At 53.4% G+C, this 21034-nt stretch overlaps 2 protein-coding genes across 3 annotated transcripts in view; one reads left to right on the top strand and one right to left on the bottom strand.

Annotated features, from left to right (window-relative positions):
- The window catches only part of Stk32c (serine/threonine kinase 32C), an 81575-nt gene extending 79834 nt beyond the window's left edge, over positions 1-1741 (top strand). For both annotated transcript variants that reach the window (XM_087577268.1, NM_001108922.1), the window contains 2 exon segments: positions 98-165; positions 1023-1741. In XM_087577268.1, the coding sequence (XP_087433394.1) occupies positions 98-165; positions 1023-1167 (213 nt within the window). In that variant the 3' untranslated portion in view covers positions 1168-1741.
- Positions 1742-3542: 1801 nt separating this feature from the next.
- Dpysl4 (dihydropyrimidinase-like 4) lies at positions 3543-19085 on the bottom strand. Its single transcript, NM_012933.2, has 14 exons — positions 18933-19085; positions 15508-15596; positions 14762-14946; positions 13089-13253; positions 11451-11512; positions 11286-11366; positions 10701-10769; positions 10193-10313; positions 8833-8989; positions 8345-8486; positions 7272-7442; positions 6590-6769; positions 5401-5566; positions 3543-4429 (listed from the first exon to the last, which is right to left on the bottom strand). The coding sequence occupies exons 1-14, from the start codon at positions 18969-18971 to the stop codon at positions 4338-4340; spliced, it is 1719 nt and encodes a 572-aa protein (NP_037065.1). The 5' UTR covers positions 18972-19085; the 3' UTR covers positions 3543-4337.
- Between the last annotated feature and the right edge of the window lie 1949 nt (positions 19086-21034).

Raw genomic sequence — 21034 nt, 5'->3', positions numbered from 1 at the left:
AGGAGTTTCCCTCTCAGAGCTCAGGAATGGGTGGTTGGTATTTGGGGACTTCCCCCAGTGTCCAGCACAACCCACTGGATGGTCTTTCTGTCCACAGGAGAATGACTACCTGCAAGACTGCCTGGATGCCATCCAGCAAGACTTTGTGATTTTTAACAGAGAAAAGTGAGTATATAAGAGACTGAAGAGGGAATCAGGGGCCACATAGCATGAATGTCCCAGCAGCCATATGGCTTGTGAGGCCTTGCCCATGCTCTCTGGGAAGGACAAGCAGCAGATGTAGAAGGTAGAGTTGAATGGCCTCATCTTAGGCCCCGGAAGGGGCTCCTTGGGATCTAAGGTGGACTTAGATCCAGGGGTTGGAATCTCAAGGACACACTTGGCTCAGGCCAGAACTAATCACCTCCTGACTGCCTCTGAGGTCATGCCTGCCACTCAGTCACTCACCCAGAAAAGCGTTCCTTAGTGTCTAGTACAAGTGGGACAGAAAGGGTACTGGTGGCTGAAAGGGTAAGGGGCCTAAGGAAAGGGTCAATCCTCCCCCTGCCTCGGAAGCAGGGAGGTGTTCCCAGGGGCAATGGATTGGTACTAGGCTGGAGAGGACACTGGCCCCATCCTGTGGTTAGAGCACAGGACGAATTGTGGACATGGCCACGCTCTTTAAAAAGCTGTTCCAACGCTACCCACTGAAACAGGCTCTGGACTAGAACTCCCTCCGCTGCTTCTGCATGAACTGAGATGCAGAGCCTGTGGCTCCTGGCCTCATAGCTCTGTGGCCAGCAGTAGAGGGGCTGAGCCTCCCATGCCTCTAATGTTCTCAGCATCCATGTCTGCTTTCTGGCTTCCTGCGTTCCCAGCATACTGGTCCTAAAACAGGGCTTCCAACAAGTGATATTCTTGGCATCCCATATCACACCCCGGTGTGTCCTAGCACGTCATATAGTCTACATCAGCGGGTCTGGGGCTGCGAGTGATCTACACAGATCTTGTGTGCGTGTGTTGTCCTCCCTTCCCTGCTCTAGGTTGAAGAGGAGCCAGGAACTCATGAGCGAGCCCCTTCCAGGCCCCGAGACTTCAGATATGACAGATTCCACTGCAGACAGTGAGGCAGAGCCCACAGCCCTGCCCATGTGTGGCTCCATCTGCCCCTCATCTGGGAGCAGCTAGGCCATCTGGACTGTGTCCGAGGGCAGTTCTCTCTCAGGCTGCTTTGAAGACTCAGGACGGCCAGAAGGAGGCAGCAGTGGGGCAAAGGCCTGACCGCCCAGCCTGCCCGTGAGGCTGTCAGTATGGTGAAGGTGCTGGGAGCCATGGGTGCCCGTCGAGAGTGGTGGTTGGGCAAGGAGGGCCCTTGGTACCTAGACCGTGGCTACTTGCAACATAGAGGGAGTCATGCAGCCACCATGCTGGCTGGCCCCTCTGACTGTAGGCTGGCAGATTACAGGTGGCCAGAGTGGAACAGTGGAGCAGGAGCCCTGGGCTTTCTGGACCCTTTTGAAATGGCTGTACATAGCCTTGTGGCTGGTCTTTGCTGTGGCCTAGCCAGAATATCTTTGAGCTCACTGCTCAAGGCTGTGGGCATGGGAACAGGCCTTTCTGATTCGGATATGCTACTAAGGGTGAGGGTTGGGGGAGGGAGCGGGTGGGACGGCAAAGAATGTTTTCTAGTGACACACTGCTCTGGCAATTTCTGCAACTTGTGTATAGTTTTCACCTCTGAGAATTACAGTCTAAGAACTGCTGTGTTGCGTGCTCTGTGTGTTTGTTATATGCCTGTGGAGGGATGGCATCCAGTGTCTGCAGTCTTCCATGGGAAGGGTCTATTGGCAGCTGGGTAACAGTGGCATTGTGGTGGCTATCCCAGCATTTATAGAGACTAGAACTGGACTGCAATTTCAAGATCCAAACAAAGTGAACGTTGCCAAAAGCCAAGAAGCCTCAGACTAGCACCCAGACAGCAAGGCTCTTACAGGACTGGCTGGGGGAGCACAGTCAAAGAATATGATATCTGCCCTTCACGTCCCAGGGTTCTGTAGTCAGAGGGGCAACTCATCTGAGGATAAATTCTGCCCCTGTAGCCCAGGGCTCCACAGGCGTATGTGGGTTCACTTGGGAGAGCCCACGTCACATTCTGTGCCCTCCCAAGATCGAAGCCATCCTGATTAATCTTACAGAGTATCTGGGTCTGGGTCTGTGGTTCCAGTCAACCCAAGTGAATACTGCCCTCCTGCCTGGCCATGCTATGGAGTCACCAAGGACCAAAGTGACCACAGTATCCTAAGAGCTAGCTGTGCTGAGCTCAGAGCCGAAGCCGCAGGACAGAGCAGGCAGCTCCAACCCTTGCCTGCCTCCAGCCCACCCTCAGTGGGATTGACTAACCACAGGACTCCCAGTGATGCCCACACCTAAGGCATTCAGCAGGGTACACCAAGGCACTGCCACGCCCTGAACCCCGTCAGGTAGCCATGTTCTGAGCGAAATCCTAGCCAGGTTAGGTGTACCTTGGGGGATAATTCTGGGGTTTGGTATAAATGTGCAATGGGTGACTGAGATGAGAGTGCACGCTCCCTCTTTGATTCTGACAGGGATGTAATTACATCCTCGGTCCCTTCAACACCCCTCTCCTTGCTGGGGAAAGTAGAAAGACACTGCCATAGAGCACAGCAGCCAGCCGAAGCCCAGGATTCAAGCCTAAAGCCTTGCTGGATATGATGGTGTACACCTTTAACACCAGCACCGGAAGGCAGGCGGATCTCTGAGTTCGAGGCCATCCAGGTCAGTCAAGGCTCCATCGGAAGACTGTGTCTCCAAAACAAAATGAAATCCAGTCTGAAGCTTACTGACTGTATATATGTGGCCCAGAGGAAGATCTCCCTTCCCCTCTGCCCCCCGAAAAGGTGGCAGGGCTGCCAGGTTAGGCCTTCAGCAAAGTTGCTGCTAGGACCAAAGAAACAGTGAAGGTCCTGGATGCTGACAGTGCATTGGTTTCCATGGAAATGCTCCTGCTGCTGAGAATAGATGTTGGGAGAAGGGACAGGCAGTTTGGGGATCCCTTGCCTGGGATAAAGAACTAAGACCACTGCCATGAGACTTAAGGCCAGCAGACTAGCCTGGGATTTCTACCCTCAGGAAGGCACTCATAGGAACAGCTGAGCTGCCTTCCTTCCAGGGCTGGGCCCTGGCTATGAGGGGATGCGCTGGTCTCCTGGGCTGCCCTCCATAGCACACCACACCACACCTGCAGGGCATGCCTCACAGTCTTCCATTTACTAGTTCACTCGGGCTGGGGTGGTTTGAGCCTGGGCGGTCAGAGCCGAGCATCCTCCTACTGACCATCTGGCTATGAGACACAGCCAAAAGCCCTACGAGGAAGAGCCCTCTCCACCATTCAGGTCCAGCCATGCCCATGGCCCAGAGCAAGTAGAGACCACACTGCTAGACAGCAGGCAGCTGGGCAGAGGCGGTGGTAGTGGCAGGGGCTCATTGGTCCCTGTGCAAATACTTGTGAGGGAGGGCGGTCCGGCTGGCAGCACACAGGCAGCTTCGAACCCAGACTTTTTATTGACCTGACTCAAATCAGCTTGGCCGGTGGCCGGTGTCTGGTACAGCAGCATGCAGATCCCTGGCTATGGTTTCCTCACAGTCCAAAACAGCTACTCTAATAAACCTATGAAAACACACTTTGTAGGAAAAGGAAAGTGTCTTAGCTAAGGGATCATCAAACTCCCTAGAGGGCGGCTGCTATAGGAGCTCAGGTTTGGTCCTTGCAAGGGACTATGTGGGAGGGAGCGACCCTGCACTGAGTAACTGGTGGATCCCTGAAGTCACAGCAGCTCTGCCAAGCGGAGGCTCCGCTCACCTGCTCTCCTCCCTACACCAGGGCAGCCAGAGGGGACAGGCCCCCAAGGGGTCGCTGCACCTTTAGCAACATGGAACTGGTGGAAGCTTGGGGGCTTCCACAGGGCAGTGATTTCTGAGGGGGTGGCAGCAGCAAACACCCACCCTGCCTACCACCAGGCCCTGGAAAGTTCACAGGCTGGAGGCTGAGAGCTCTCGTGGACGGCCTTCATGGTAAGGTCAGGGGTGGGGCAAGAGGCACCAGCTCACTGCCCTGCCTAATCCTCTCACTCTGGCAGTGAACCCTCCCTGGATTCAGCCCTCTGGAGGGGGTGCCTCAGACTGGGGGCTGGGAACTTCCAAAAGAGAGTTTATGGGGAGGGGGAGGGCAAGGCTGAGCACCTTTCACAATAATGATCTACAAAGGAAGGAGCTAACTGAAGAGAGTAGTCCCCACACCCTGCCAGTGGGGACAGCACCTGCATTGCCAGACCCCAAGTCTAAGAAAGTGAAGTGATGTTGGAGCGTCCTCCGGGGGGTGCCATGATCTTCTGAGCTGTGCGTCTGGCAATGTGATCGTCAGCCTGAGAGCCTGAAGAAAGGGCAAGTAAGTCAGATAAGGAAGTTGAAGGGGATGTAGGGCTCCCTCCATCCAAAAGGCAAGTCAGATATGGCTGGCTGCACCCATTGAACCAGGACCACAAAGCCTATCTACCCAACCTCATGCAATGTGGTACACGGGGTTGGTTTTCTCCCCAAAGCCATGTCTGACAGGGCAGATGGCCAGGAAGCCTGTTCATCCCTAAGGCAATGGGAGTGGCCAATGGAGGTGAACCACCATGAGGACCAGAAGGCAGAGGCTAATCCTCCAGGAGGCCTGCCCTGCTTGGTCCCTGTGTGGATCTTTGTGATGTCAAGCGCTCGCCCTGTCTTTAAGATGGTCTCGCATTCTGAAGTCCTACCTCACCGAGTGGCCAGGAACTGTTATCACCTCCCAAACAGGAAGTGGAGAGAAGTAAGGTAATATGGCCATAAAGCCCCCACTCAAAGGGGAACTTGGTAGAGAGGTCTGCCTTGGTAGTCAAGAGGGGGACAGAGAAGCCCTTCAGCTAGTGAAAGCCAACTCTGTTGGTCAACATGGCAGGCACACTCTAGTGTGTCCCCATGTGCTAAGGACACAGCTCAGGCCCATGCCTCACACGTTACCAGTGATTCTGGAAATAGTGGGGCTGAGGAAGTTGCATTATAACTTGGGTCCCCACAGAGGTGGCACCTCTCTTCCCATGGACACTGAACATTCTGTGTTTAGTCCTCGGCTGACCTCTCCCAGCTTGCTTGAGTCAAGGTGCAAGTTCATCTCAGCAGCACTCCAAGGGAAAATGCTAGGACATAGCTGGGCTTCCACAGCAGGGGTGCACACTTCATTGCTTCTCACCAAGGTCAGTGTCCCCTACCCTACAGTATCCACACTGGCTGTCCACAGGCCCACCCTGGGATCTGCCCTCTGGGCACACACTGGACCTAGCAGAAGAGCCTCTTACCTGGTACCCAGACCCAACTCACCAGATAGGCTGAACCCTGACTGGTGCAGGTTGCGCACGGGTGGCACTGAGATCTTGCCTGGACAGGATGCACGGGCTTGTGTGCCGCTCCCTGGCTTGGCAGGTAACATCACTTCGTGGACAGGCCCATCATACAGGCCTCGGGGCACACCGTGGATCTCTGCTAGCTGTGAAACCAAGAGAGCTGGGTTTTAGCTAGTTACATTGATGAAGGGTAGTATCCTGCCGATCTGCTCTGTACCCTAACTTGGTCCTGCTCAATAATCCTATGCTCCCCTGAAATAAAAGATTACACACAGCTTCATACACACCTCCCTCAGTGTTCTCCCTGCACATCAGTCTGTACACACACACACAGAGGGAGGGGGGACACCTTGGCTACAAAAGATGTTCAGAGAAGGCCATTTAAGAGCAAAGCAGGCTCAAATGGAACTGGAGCAAGATCCTGGCCCTAACTATGACCAGGAGGCAGCTCTGGGATGAGGTTTTGGATCCTGTCTGCCCAGAAAAGGGCTCCCAATGCCAAAGGCATTTCCTAGGACTCCAGCATGGACCATTGACCCAGCTTGTACTCCTGGCTAACCTCTCCCTCTGGGTTCCTGAGCCTACTTGACAGTCTGATCTGGGCCAGCCCACAAGGCTCTAACTAGATCCTATTAGCAAAGGGCAGGGGTGTGACTACCTAGCAGATGACAGCAAATAGGAATGAACCGGTTTCCATCACCACGTCCCCTCTGCACATGGGACTAGGCTTGCCTCATATAGAACTGTCCAGTGCAGGCTCCTTCTAGGGTCTCAATTCCTGCTTTACCCCTCAGGGAGGGAGTAGAGTATAGGTGGTGTGCTCTGGACCATATTAGCACATCTAATGTACTCAGGGAGGGGGCTATAAATGGCTTTATATCCACCGTTCCTATGGGCAACTGTAACAGAAGGTATATACCACTACCACCACTGAGAAGGCAATGGATACGGCAGCACAGGAGGGACCAGGACTGCTAAGGGCCTTCTGGTCACCTCCCTTACAATAGGCAATGATCAGTAGGCCTGGGGCAAGTGAATAGTTTTCTCTACGCCTTCAAAATCCACATGAGCCAGGAGGCAGAACCTCACACAGGGGCTCTCTGACTGCACTGGGAACTCCACGCTTGCCACCCTGGGTGTCCTGTCACCCCGGCTCAGCCACTTACCCTGTTACGAGCCTTTATCCTCTTATAGACAAAGTCTGGGAATGTCTTCCGGGGAATGAAGCGGCCAGCCCCTGGAGTGACAAGCAGGTTTCCGTCCTCCAGCACCACTCTGCCCTGACTTATGACCACCGTGGGCATGCCTCTGCACTCCACTCCTTCGAAGATGTTGTACTCTACATTCTGAAGAGAGGCCCACAGGTGCAGCACCCTTCAGACCCGATCCTAAGGCCGGTCAGCACCACAGGTAACCTGTGTGCGCTGTACTAAGACTCCACCCAGAAAAAATGCAACAAGTAAGGCAGACAAGTGACACACAGAAGGAATGACCCCTCAACCAACCTAGCACATCCCCCTCTCACCCCCAGGCACGGGAGTCTTATGAGGTCAAAAGGCGCAGAGGATGTTGTGGGGGTGGGGTGGGGGGTGGGGCAGACCTTGCCTAGGCAAGTGTGACACCCTCTGCCTCAGTCTCCTAATTTGTAGGGTTGGTCAATAGGCTCAACCACACACCCATGAGGACAGCAGACAAGGCACTGGCTAAATGAGGTGCTTGGTAGATGTGGTGCTGGACAGGTTAAAGCTATCAAGAGCCACATTGAGGATAGACAGCTGCCACCTGTCCTGGAAACGCCCCCGGGGAAGCAGGTCCAGCCTGGTTTGGCTAAGGAAGGGGCATCCTCACCAGGTTATGGCTCTTGGCAGAGATGACTTTTGTGGCCCTGGGGTTCCAGATGACCAGGTCAGCATCAGAGCCCACAGCCACACGCCCCTTCCTGGGGTAGAAATTGAAGATTTTGGCAGCATTTGTGCTGGTCACGGCAACGAACTCATTCTCGTCCATTTTCCCTGAAGCCTGAGAAGGAAGAGGACAAGGTGAGGGGAAGGGTAGGCTGGTAGTTGTCATGGGATATCCCAAGTTCAGGAAGTGTTCCAGCCATGACCTCACCATGGCAATAACCCAGTGGTACAAATGCCCACCCAGACAGGGGCATTAATGACAGTGACCAGGTAGTCCAGTTGTATGACTGCTCCTACAGACACAGCCCCATTTCTAGTTTCCTTTGTGAATAAATGGTGATGCTTTGATCCCAACACCAGTGTCCCCTGAGACACTGTGAAAGTCTTCCTGGTTTGTAGGCATGGCAGAGGGAGGAATTCAAGATGGGGGCTAGGATACAGAGGAAGGAGACCTGCCCTCTAAATATGCACCTGCCTGCCTGCCTGCCTTCCTCCCTCCCTCCCTCCCTCCGTCCCTCCGTCCCTCCCTTCCTTCCTCTCTCCCTCCCTTCCTTCCTCTCTCCCTCCCTTCCTTCCTCTCTCCCTTCCTCTCTCCCTCCCTCCCTTCCTCCCTCCCTCCCTTCCTTCCTTCTTTTCTGACAAGATTCTGCTATGTAGCTCAGGCCAATTTTAAACTCTAAATATCCCTTCCTTAGCTTCTAGAGTGCTGGCCTGCCTCACGTTGCCTGGCTATAAATAAATCCCTTTTAAAAATTTAAAGTTCTTCATTAACATGTAACAATTACACATTTATGGTATGCAGGGTGATGGATATGTCATTAATCTCCATGATAGGGAATCCATAAATGTGATAGTCTTGTCCCGAGGACTAGGTGTCTAGGTGCCGTCTCTGCTCAGCTAAGGCTTGGAGGGGTAAGGCTGGTCTCTCACGCACACGCATTTCGGGTGGTGGAGTCCTCCTCCAGCATGCTGCTGACAGCCCTTGCCTCACCCACATCTCCCCAGGCCTAGACTTACCACACATTTCTCCCAGACCACAGACATGCGTTCTTCTATACCGTTGATGCCCTCGGGGATCAGCGTGAAGTTATCTTTGCCAACAGCCTTCTGGGCAGTAGTGAAGGTGCAGTGTGCACTGCCTGTCACCTGGAGGTCCCCACTGAGAACAAGCCAGGGTCAGAGTGGGCCAGGGGCTGGCCCTTCTGAACTGACCACAGCCGGGTCAGCTCCAGCTTCCTGGGCCATCAGCCAGGGCTATGAAAGAGATCGGAGCTGGTACTTTATGTACAGAAGGGAGAGAATGGGCGATGTGGACATAATACTGAAGGCATGAACAGAATCGGGAGCGGCCAAGGGCAAGGCAGCATAGTGGTGGGGAACCCCAGCTGGGACCAGAGAGCTAGCTGTCCTGTAGAAGCCTGGGATTCCTCTGGGGGTGCCTGGAGGAAGCACAGGCTTGGAGGCTGCACACATGCTGACCTGAGCTTTGGTGTGGTAGTGCTCACCTGGACAGCAGAGAGGTGAGGTGGTCTGCAGTAGTAGGGTCCGGGTTGATAGGGGGTGATGTGACGAAGGCTGCAGCCTTGGCCCAGTTCTTGCTCCAGTAGTGTGAGCCATCAGTGCCCAGGCTGGCAGTGATAGGTTCCCCAAAGACGACCACCCCTAAAATGAGCAAGGGTTATGGCAGGACCCCACTAACCTGCGCCCACCAGGAGCCTGAGCATAGTGTGGGTCTCACACTGCTTCTCACTCTCTGTCCTTACTTTCCTGGCTACGCAAAACTTGTCTTCTGGGGCCCCTGGCTAGTCACTGACCCCGTGGGGTGGGTCTTTGGGAGGTGTAGTGACTGAGACACGGATCCTTTCCACACCCACAACCTCTGCTTGTGGTCAGGCAGCTGGGCCCTCCAGATGGACCACAGAATAGAATTTGACCAATTAAGCCCATCACTTCAGGCCTTGTGCCGGATCTCTGAGCTAGGCTGAGTCTTTCCTATAAGTGAATGGGAAAGCGCCAGGCTCAGAGTTGGGTGGGGACTGGTCCTTGCTGCAAAGTCGCTTCTTGGGAGGAGGGGGGAAGCACCAGGGCAATCCTCTCTCTTGTAAGCATAGTTGGTTTCTGTGCCAATCTTTGGGAAGAAAACTTGTCCCTGTCCACCTCCACTTCCACCTCAGGGACTCCACAGTCTCCAGGCAGGGTTAGAAAATGAGTTCTCATTATGAGCCTGGGTGGGGAAATGGATACTAGACCCTCCATTGTACACGCTGCCTCTTTTATGTATGACCTTGGTCCTATGCCCCAGTCCTAGCCCTCGCCAGTGCTCTGGTGACTGTGGAGGCTTCCCTGGCCCTCTGAACTCACAGCCTTTCTGGATCCACACACAGTCTAGCCCCTGCCAACCACAGCTATGGACCCCCCAGGACATAGGTGTCTGCCCCTAGATAGTGTAAGCACTATGGGCAAGGAGCCCTTGGCTCTCAGGATGTGTATCCCGGCTCCTGAACCCATAACAAATATGAAAGTGAGCCTTCCTATGGAATTGAGAACCCCTCTCATATAAATACTCATAATTCTGTCCTTGGGTCCCCTGGGGACAGAAACACAGGGCTCCAGTTTGCTAAGAATCCTTAGTAGGCAGTTATTACTCTAACAAGGCTGAAGCCAGGGTCCAGCCCTATCCCTCATGGGGGCGCAGGACTCCTAAACGTCCCTTGAGCCTTTATCCCTGGGACTAACATAAGCGGGTGTCCCATGAAGAGGCCGACTTTTCCATTGAGTCTTCCCTCCTTGCCACCTGGAGGTCCTCAATTGTCAACAGAGCTCTGAGAAGCTGGGAACATATGGGAAGCCAGTGCTGGCACTCACCCCTGCGCTTGGCTTGGGCAACCATATCAGCCGCACCCTTGCTCATCACCTTGGTGATATACAGTGGGCAGTTGGCCTGCTTGGCAATGGTCACAGCTCTGTACACAGCTTCGGCCTCTACCTGAAGATGGCGAAGGGAGAGGCCAATCAGAACACAGCAAGCCCCAAGGTTTCCTGACCGGGTAGGTTCTGGGACACCCAAAGATCACCTATGAGAGTGTAGGCACTGGAGGCATCCCTGTTGGAGCAAGGGCCCAGGTGAGGCCTCAGTGTCTAGAATCTGGGTTGACCCACACCATTCTCAGGGCCTAAGCATAGCCTGCCTTCTTGCCTCTTGCTGTGGAGTGAGAAGTGGCTGAGATGATTCGGGTAGGCAGAGGGTCCTTGCATTAAGCCCCTTAGATGAGGACAAAATGAGCAGAGTACTACTCACGCCGTGAAGCAGGGCCAACGGGACAGCGCTGGGGCTCGGGGTGGGGAGATGGTATTCTCAGCAGGGCAGACTTACCTCTTCTGGGTGGCTGAGCACATGGCCCTCAGGACCAGTGATGCCCTGCTCCAGCAGGCGCTTCTGTTCCTAAAGGACCAATAGGATTCTTTGCTCCAGCCCCAAGGATCCCAAGCCCTGGACATGAAGTGCCTGGCTGACAAGCCCTGTATCTCAAACAGAGTCCTAGGCCCCTGGACCTCCCAGAACAGAACAACCACAAAGAACCCATAGCAGAGTGGACTGGCCCAGGACGCAGGCTCTTGGCAGGCAGTCACCTCCCTTACCCCCTCCTGAGTGTCATACTGCATTCATCTAAGGGACTGTCTAGGGTACTTTGGTAAGAACTGTGACCATCGTGGGAAAACCTGTTTTTCCTAACTCCCTAGCTGTGGTTTAGGGAGTTATAGCTCCCTAACTCACAGGCTGTTTGACCTTTGACTTAGCATTCCCCTCCCTCCACAGGAATCTTGCTCCCATCCAAGGGTCCCAGATGTCACAGGTCTCATATTGTCTCCCCCAGCTTTGTCTGCCCACTGGGGCCCACATACTAGGTATCACGTTGACCCACCCAGCCAACCCTATGGGCAGCATAGCATCTCATACCTCCTCCACGATGTCCCCGTTTTCTGCATGCACCTGGGCCACAGCTCCCAGGTCCCGGATGAGGCTGAAGATTTCATATATCTGTGGAGACGGAGTTCCATGCTCGTCTCTCCAGCAACTGCCCGAGGCACCCCACTTACTCGTTCCCTCTGAACGTGCTCTCACCTGGCCATCAGTACACTGGCACCTGTCCTTGTAAGCCATGAAGACCAGGAAGGAGTTCACACCTAGAAGAGAGACTAGAGGGGATCAGACACCAGGAGAGGAGCCCAGAGACAGTGACATTCTCCCACAGAATCTGTGCTGGCTGGCATCGCATCCTGCAGGCAAACCTTCTCCATCAACAAGCCAAGTCACACGATAGAGTTGGCTGTCTCAGCCACTCCCTCACTGCTGCTCAACACCCCGAGTTTGGAATGCTTTGCTTACCCAGTAGGTACATGGGGAAGAATATACCTACTATCATCACCACCACCTGTCAAACAGATCTCCACTCCTGCAAAGCACAGGACAGTGTAATGGGTTTGCTGCCCAAGCCCCATCCTTTCTCTTGAGGAGAAGCAGCCAGGCCTGGCACGCTGTGGGAGCCTCTCTCAGCCCATCTGCCATGTCACCTGCCTACAGGTCCTGAGTCCTGCTTCACCACACCACAGCTCACAATGAATGTTCATGATACTCTGAGAGAGGCAGGCAAGTCTCAGGGTTGGGACCACAGACACGTAGGAGGAAGGGAGGGGCCAATGCCCACAACGTTGAAGTCCAATCAAGAGCAAGGTTGAGCCTCCCCAACTCCTGGGCAGTCAGAATCTACCTAGGACCTCCCAGGACCAGGACTGATGAAGGTCCATTGGGGCCTGAAGGCAGACCCAAGCCCGCCCAGTCCAGGGCCCTATTCTCTTGCTAGATAGCAACAACCTGGGCACCCTGGGGAAAATGGGGCCATCTTGTGCCATCGTTCCAGGTGATGACTTGCACGTGATGTCAATTTCCAATTAGGAAGCAATCATGACAGGGAGAGGGAATGCTGCAGGCACCCGGTTCAGAGACATGAGGCTGCAGAAACTTAACTGCTAACTGGAGAGCAGACTCCACTACACCCAAGTAGAAGAGGGGTAGGGCCCTATCATTCTCTGGAAACTGGAACCCGAAGAGATGGCCTTGGGTCCTTAGCAGGCAGACAGCAGTGTCCCTTATAAATGTCAAGGGTTCTGCAGTCAGGAAGTCCAGTGTCTTGGCCCAACTCATCTCTGAGTTACAGATGCCCCTTGGAACTCAGAGGAAGACAAGCATCCAGTACAGTATCACTCTTTGGTAGCCCTGGTAACCGACTGATAAACTCTGGTGTGGCTTTAGCTTTAGGACTTTGTGTAGGATGGAGCTAGTCTTTACTTACAGGTGAGTCAGTTTTAATACAGAGCTTAAAGCAACCTGTTAAAAGAAAAACCAAGTGATGGAAACGTGGCCTCATCTCTGTCATCAGGGCATATCTCTTTAAAAACAAAACAAAACAAAAACAAAAACAAAAACAAAACAAGAAAACCAGAGAACCAAGGACAGCATGCTCGCTGCACTTTCTGTGGGAAGTCCAATTACTGGATGTGTTCACGGCTTAGGACCTCCTAGTCCTGAGTCTTTGAAAGCAGAATCGACTTTGGATGCCTCTTCTCCAACTCAATTCCTAAATTCCCACCTTTGGATCAGGCTGACAGACTGCAGCAAATCACAGGGGTTCTAGAAGGGACCCCTTGGTCTGCCTGCAGACACGGCCATCCCCAGGTACCACCACCCCTCAATGCTGCCCACCTTTGTCCCTGACTAGGGCCTCCAGCTCCTCTTTGGTGCTCTCATGCCAGCGGGGAATGTCCACGTGTAAGGAGTAGTCACAGCAGGCTGCACTGTCTGCTCGCTCCCGCCACTGCTCATAGGCCGCCAGCAGGCTCACGCCAGCATCAGGAAACACATGGTCCACTGTTGGGGACAGCATATTTAGTCAGGCTCCCCAGCCTGGCTAACATGTCCCACTATTGTCTCCAGTACACTTATGTGTACTTGGGTACACATTTTGGAGACCAGAGTGGAATTGGAGGAAGATACGGCAACGGGAGGTCCTGTCTTGCTACTTTCCCTGTTCCTTCCAGTCAGCTCATGGGTATCTTCTGTGCCACATCCCTCCAGTCTCTCTGAGGAGAGCACTGAGAGGGGAGCCCAAGTTCAAGCTGCCCCACTTCCAGCAGATCTTGGCTCCCTGGGGAGCAGCAGTGATGGTCAGGATCTCCAGCTATCCACAGTGCTGGCCCTGTGGACCTGAAGCCTTCTAGAAAACTCTTTCTACTGAGTGAGTTTCCATGGCCTCCATGACTCCACAAGGCCCAAATAGTACCAAGTCACTCCTGCATGTGGCCACTGTGCTGGCTCCTTCCCACTCTAAGGTCCAAACACTGCTCACTGGACAATTCTGGGATGTGCCAGGAGAGAGCTTTGAGGGGCTACTAAACAGAACGGTGCACCTCAGGAACCAATGGCTGCCTCATCTCCAGGCCACATTCCCAATTGCCCATCACTCAGGTCCTTAGCCAGGAGTGGGCTCGTCCCCTACACAGCCTACGCTTCAGCCTTGAGTATGTCTCATTTGTGTTTTCAGAGACACCTCATGAACAGGTCATATAGCCAGTGTAGCCATGCTGGTTCACTTGGGCTACCACAGGCACTTGAATAGGAGCCTGAGGTGGCTACATTGCTGCTAATCTTCCTTCAGTCTGTGACAGGGTGTGGGTTCAACAATGGCTGAGTGTCGTTGTGAAGTTCCCAGAATCCCTAGTACCACTGGTAGCAGTAGGGACAGTACTTAATGTGCGCCAGGTGTACAAAGAAACTTGTATGGTAAATCCTTTATCCTCAGACCTTAGAGATGAGCCCTTTCCTCCTATCTTGAAGGCCTATAGCATGAGTGTGTGGGGCCATAATAATAAGGACAAATACAGAGACGTGCACAGAGAGAGCTCAAACATGGGAGTATAACTATCTTATCTCAAAAATCATAGCCTCAATTCTTACTGCAAACAGATTTCAAAGGCAGCGTTTGGGCCACAACTCTTCTGGTGCAGAGCTCTGGGATTCCCAAACCCCAGTTCCTGGCCAGCCGCCAGTCCCCTAGGGGGAGTAAGTGGGCACACTTCTATTTATCCAGAGCCCATCAGCATCCTAGGCAGAGCCCGAGGCAACTGGCCCAGAAAGAGATGCGGGAATGGCAGGGTGTGCCCAGCATGTTTTAAATGGAGACATAACAGAGAAATAGAACTGAGAAAAACCAACTCATGCAGTAAGGAGATGGGCTGTGCACTGTCTAAGGGCTTAATCGTCTACAAAAACCCAGCCTCGTACTAAGTGTTGTGATAACACAAAGATACACATGAAAGCTGGGCCCACTATGCTATTCAAGGCTTCATGACTGCCTGGCAAATGGCCTGCACACTCACATATCATCGTGGTCCCGCCTGCTAGGGCAGCCTTGGTGCCCTGACAGAAATCATCGGCTGGGGTCATGCCCAGCACAGGCATCTGCAGCCGGGTGTGGACGTCAACTCCCCCAGGCAGTACCATCAGACCATGAGCATCGATGGTTTTGATTCCCCCAGGGACGATAAGATTTTCTCCAATTTGTCTGAAAGCAACAAAAAGAGTCATCCGTTCATAGAGCGCTCCAATTAGATCTCAAACAAGCTGTGTGGCAGTGGCTTTAAGAAGTGAGGGTTTGGAATCTTGCCTGTGAGGAAAGGGCAGGCCAGTTGGCTACCTGTCTACTCAGATGTCTGAGAATAAAACTCGCACTATCTCGGGAGAGCAGTGCAGAGAGCCCAGTGCTGTGCTAATATGGCTTTCCTCCTGGCCTCCACTGAAGCCCCTGGATTGACCAGCGCTAGAGCTCCTTGGCAAATCAAGCAGAGGAGTGAGCAGCTCAGTATTTACTATTCATCCCCAGGAGCCCAGGCTTGGACGAAGGGCTGTGATAGCACAAAGATACATGGACGCTGGACCCATTGTGTTTCTCAAGGTCTTATGATTATCCAGCAAGACTATCGTATCTCAAGGACTGTTCCCGGGGACCGGATTTTGGTCGGGGGAAGTATCTGCATGATTTCCATCCCAAAGCAGATACCTGAGTACCAGGAAACCAACATTGACACGGACACAGATCTACAAATGACTGTGGGTAGAAACTTACTTAATCAGACCGTCCTCCACGTAGAGATCCGCATGAAAGGACTGGTCATCATTCACAATCTTCCCACCTTTGATGAGAAGGCGGTCACTCTGACAGAGACAAAACAATGGGTGCCGAGGGAGACGTCTTAGACAACTAGGCATGTGTCCCCTCCAGTGAGTGAAATGTTTTGATGCATTTTGTAAGCTGTAAGAACCAACTCAAAGGTGTGTTGACGCTACTCTAAAGCAGGATACCCAGAGCAGTGTCCGACATGGCCCTTGCACTAACTGTTCAGCAGATGCTGAAGGCAGGGGGCTAATTGAGGACATCAGACCAAAGCTGTGTTGGTGAAAGTACGGTGGGTGAAGCAGCTGCTGTGCTTGAACCTTCCTTCTGACCATCAGGGTAAAAAGAAAAGAATCTGGCCTGAGGGAAGGGCTGGTGACATCACAGTTCTGAATAAGCACCTGGATGCTCCTCTCCCACCTGTACTGACAAAGGTAGATGGGCAATAACAGAACTGGGCTTTTGCACCAGAATGCTATAGGCCTATGATGGGGCTAGAAGACAGACACTGTAGTCTTGAATCCAGAGGTTACAGGCCCGGTATAGACAGATGGAGGCAAGGTGTCTTGTACTACCCTCCACCAAGGCACAGGTCATAGATTTGAGAGAGGAATCCAGGCTGTCTTGAGCATCACTGGGCTTGTCTGGGAACTGGTCCTGAAGACCAGTGTGATGGGGCAGAAGCAAAGGATTGCTGCAGGCCAGGAAGCAGCTATACAAAGGTCCCGAGGCAGGAAAGAGCTTAGGTTGGTATTATGCCTCGGAACAAGGTTGGAGCTACAGTGAATGGGGAAAGCAAGAGGAAGAGCAGGCATCAGAGTTGGGCAAGTTGAGACATACAAGTTTTGAGATAACACTGGGGCCAGGATTGGTTCTTACTGATACAGAGATGACCTCGGATGTCAGAAAGAAGACTGATTATGATATGGCAAAGGGAAGCAAGATGGCTGCTTGAATGGCTTCCTAGGTTGTTCAGGGAGGTGAGGGGCTCTTGGTCAGTGTTACTGCATGAGCATGAGCAAACAGATTGTTGGGTATTGATGGACAGAACTGACAGAAAGCCCACGGACATGAAGGTATGGTGGGGTTCAGGGGAGGGGGGAGAACCAGGTAGCTAAAGGCTCTGATGCAGTGGGTGAAGAAAGGGTTTGTGGGTAAGGCAAGCTCCCTGTGGGCTAACATCAGCAAAATGGAGGCAGAGAATCAAATTGATTGGTTCCAATGCTTAGCATCCATAAGACAGATACTTCGAAGACAAACCAGGAGGGAGGAGTCAGGCAGAAAGAACTTGCAGATGGAACTCTTGCATGGACCTCAGAGTCAATAGCTTAGCTTTGGTGGCAAACAGTGGAGACACAAGGAATGGAGGGGCAGATGCAGAACACACATGGGAGAAGAAACCTGTGGCTGCCCGTTTCCTACCCATTAGAGCCCCAAGTCTTCCTGCAAACTACCCAGGGAAGTCACTCTGCGTCGAACAAGAAATCCAGGTTACATGCCCCAAATTCCTGGGGTCTATGTGGCAGGCAGGTCAGACCTCCAGGCCAGTTTCAGCTGTGTTTTACTCTCAGTCTGAGGCCAGGAGAACCAGCCGAGAGTGTACCAAGCAGAACCGTATCAGCATACAAGGATGACAGGGAGCCCTGTGTATACTTCACTGTTTCACCAACTGCCTGAGCATTTTGGGCTGAATTCTCAGGGTTCTCAAGTCCTGTCCAAAGGCCTGGCAACTAAGCCCCAGCCTACAGCACCCAGCCCTCTGCCCACACGTGATTTTTTTAAGTTATATGTTGGTTGGGGGAAAACATGAGAAGAATGACTTATCAACATCTCGTGAAACCTGCATTACAGCGTCTACAGGTGAAGTTCATAAGTTCATTTATGTCCATGGAATCACCCTGCCCAGGAGGCCTCAAGCAGGACAGACATGGAAGCCTGTCGTGGAAGCTGCTTGTTAACTGTACCTGGCACGGCTGCAGATCATTTACAGACTCTCTCCAGGTGTCCGAAGATGCTCACTTACTGGCCTCACTGAGCATTAGTATCTACACAAGCCTACTACAGCCACCCACCCACTTTGCAGAGCTGGTGCCCTGGACCACACCCCTCGTCTTCTGCTCTTGGCCTAGCCACTCTCAGAAAAACCTAGGAAAACTCAGTCTTTAGGAGGGATCTCTGAGCCAGAAATCTTGAGTTCTGCGGTCCTTATTTAGACTCTGTTTTCAGGCACCAGGATTTGCCTTCTGAGGTCCCCAGGATTTGGGGGAGCATACAACACTGTGATATACCCCATCTAGATGAATGGGAGTTCCAGTGAGCCCTCTCTCTTTTCACTAGGCAGGAGACTGCTACCACCATCTCTACTCACTGTCAGGTTGATGGGATGTTTTCCTCAGGCTTGGACCCCTAGAAATAGTAGACAGTCGAGAGGTAGGAACTTCTGGTCCCTTTGGGAGAGAAAGAGGACTCTCCCCACCAGAAGGCTAGGGAGCTGACCTCACCAACAGTCTGATTAGACTCCAGAGCTCTTATGGTAAGAACAAGTCTAGAGCTTTTTAAAGACTTCCTGGAGCCCCCGACCTGATCCAGCTGATTTCAAGAGCAATCCTTGTCTTCCCCCAAGGCTTTAGGCCGCCCCAGTGGGAAGGCTTTGTTTCCTGGCCATCCCGGTGGACAGGCTGACCTCCTACTTTTTGCGTGTCAGTGTTGGGGCAGTCTGTTCTGAAAGGAGGCTCTGTAGGGATGCTGGTTTCAGTGGTCAGTTAGTACTCACCTCCCCATGGAGTCTCCGAACCCAGCTTCCTGCAGGGGATCGGGGCCTCCAGGGACACCAGATCTAGTACCCAGGGCTAAATCGCTTTGTCTCGGACAAAGCGCTAGAGATATGAAAGTGGCGCACCCAGGGGGTAGGCGGCCACGGGCTGCTCTGGCAACAGCTTCGGACGTCCGAGTGCTTTGAGGCCCGGAGCCAACAAAGGCTGTGTCCGCTGGCCATCCTGGAGACAGAGCTCCAGGCAATGTCCACTTGAACGCCATCGGCCCCACGCCAGACCCAGCAGTAGGCCGACCACCTATGCTCTGGCTAGCAAGCCGCCCGTGCACCCGGCCTCTCCAAGCCGATCACCCGAGTTCAGAGAGCTGGCGAGCCCCGGGCCTGTGCGCCGACTGAGCAACGGGTTTCGCGCGGCCTGGAGAGCTCACTCCGCTGCTGGCGGCGCGCGAAGGAGAAGGTAGAAGAGGCTGGCGCCGGGCCGGACACTGGAACAGGTGTAGGACTCACGGACAGGGCCCGGAGGGTCGTCCGTTGAGCGTGCAAGCCAAGCCACTCCCGCCGTGGGCAAGGGGCACAGAAGCAGCGGGGGCGGGGGCCGACTCACCGTTATCCGGGGAATGCTCTTCTTGCCTTGGAAGGACATCCTGATCCACGGGCGGGCTGGGTGTCCTCGGTAGGGGCTGCGCGGGCGTGGACGTGCCGGCGGGGACACGCGCGGAGCTTAGGAAGTCCGAGTGTGAGCTAGCCCAGCGCTGGGCTCCGATTAGCTTATTTGCATCCAGGCCCCGCCCACCGACCTTCATTAGCATCCGGACCCCTCCCCCCTGCTCCAGATTGTGCTGGCTTACTGGAAATCTCTTCCTTCCCCTTTTCTTTTCCCTCCTTCTCTTCCTGCCTTCCCCAAGAGCACCCTAGAGGCCACAGGCTGGGACCACTGCATCCCGGACCCCCTGTATTGAGTGGAAAGGAATAGGTAGTGACCTGTCAGGACCAACATATATGAAGTTTGTAGTAGGGGAAAGACAGAAGAGGTGCCTGTCCAGCCTGGCCTCATCTAGCCTTGTTCTGTAGTGGCCCGAGTCACCCCAGGCTCTAGGGTTCAAAACTAATTCTCATATCTTGGTGGAGGCGCTGCAGGAGCCAGAATCTAGCCTTGTATCTCGGGCAAAATCCATATGTATTCAAGGAATGGGTTGGAGCACAAGAGCCTAGCCCAGTGTGACCGCAGGACTAGGGAGTGGTGATGCCTAGGCCAGACTCTCCCTTGGCAGGTCACACCATTTTAGGATAGGAGGGGGAGGACAAGTTGAAGAGGCAGAGAGAAACAGCCAAGACAGACAGAGAGAGAGAGAGAGAGAGAGAGAGAGAGAGAGAGAGAGAGAGAGAGGAGAGGACTGGATTGGGCAGTACCAGGGAAGACGGAGGTGAAGACTCAGGATACAGAAATCCAGGTGGAGCCCATAGCTGGCCAACTCACTCCTAGTCTCAGGGCTGCTGCCCTTCCCGCCCCAGGCCTGAGTCCTGCTTCCTTTACCTGCTGAGGCCTGCAGGCTGGGCCCGTTTTGGGGCAGGCTCTGGGGACAGGTTGTATTGGCTGGATCATCTCTGCCTGGCTCTTTGGGGTCCCTGTGGTTCCTGGTGTCAGAGGATCTCTGCAGACTGTCGGGTGGTACATCCATTGATAGCTCTTATTTGCCAAGGTGACCTCCACACAGCAGAAGAAAAGCCTACCAGAGGCTTCACAGACACGTAGGGCCAGCCATTGTGGTGGGAGCGGGAGATTTGCCGGCAGGTGACCCCAACCCCTAGCATGAAATCTGCATGGAGAATGTGGCCCGTGCTGCAACCTTTTGGTCTCCCTCCCCCCTGGAGCCCACATAAGCCTTTCTGAACTGATGCTGTCCATAAACAGAAGGTGCTGAAAGCGTTGTGCCAGGTTAGAGGCACCAACTGTCCTAAAGAATCCTGGTGACTTGCCCTCAGGACACTTCTACCCCCATTCTCAGAAGGAAGGCTAAGAGCCGAGAAGCTGGCGTCTACTCCAGGTGCTGTGCGAGCATCCATGCTGGGCCATGATGCAAGAAGAGGGTCTAAGGACTAGCAAGGACAGCCTATTCTAAAGCAGAGGTTAAGGATTTGGGACAAGCCAGAGGTGCTCACAGACACATCTCTTAACCCCAGCAAGTCACAAGACATTCATTGTTGTCATCATCGTGGAGTCTACAGTGATGGATTTTAAATAAAAGACCCCACCTTCACATTGTCCACCCAGCCAGTCCTTTAGAACACATGCCTGGACAATGAGTTGCTGTGACACTCTGCTGGGGGCACAGGCCTGGCAGTGAGCCATTGCCTTTTCCTACCTGCCCTGAACTTCCCCTCCCTCGAGTGCAGCTGTAAGACTTGAGCTCCTCATGGGTATGAGAGAGTCTACAGTGGTTGTAGACAACTCTTCTTATTAAGGTGCCAACGTTTTTGTTTTTTTTTTCCCTTTCCTAAACTACTTGAATTCTTCTCCCTGTTACATGCTGAATGAACCTGGAAGAGACCTTCCAGGTAGCCATCTTTAGCTGGTGACTGCCAGAGTCTTTTGACTGAAGGGACTGTCCTTCCAATGACTTTAAGTGTCTCTGGATGAGGCTGCAGGTAAGGTGTGGGCTTCCCTCCCCCAGTAGGCACAAGGTCCAAATGTTGAAGGTGGAAAAG

This window comes from Rattus norvegicus, chromosome 1 (genome assembly GCF_021556685.1).
Source record: "Rattus norvegicus strain SHRSP/BbbUtx chromosome 1, alternate assembly SHRSP_T2T, whole genome shotgun sequence".
Lineage (NCBI taxonomy): Eukaryota > Metazoa > Chordata > Mammalia > Rodentia > Muridae > Rattus > Rattus norvegicus.
The sequence above is the reverse complement of the archived record's forward strand: the minus strand, read 5'-3'. Positions and strand labels throughout refer to the sequence as shown.

Bases quoted from the DNA above. Each gene is read 5' to 3' on its own strand.
- Dpysl4 (NM_012933.2), bottom strand. From the start codon at position 18,971: ATGTCCTTCCAAGGCAAGAAGAGCATTCCCCGGATAACG. The intron at 8,990-10,192 runs GTGAGTGCCAGC...TGCTCATTTTAG, and splicing joins TGCCCAAGCCAAGCGCAGGG to GGGTGGTCGTCTTTGGGGAA. The intron at 4,430-5,400 runs GTGAGTTGGGTC...CCCTTTCTTCAG, and splicing joins GTCAGGGTTCAGCCTATCTG to GCTCTCAGGCTGACGATCAC.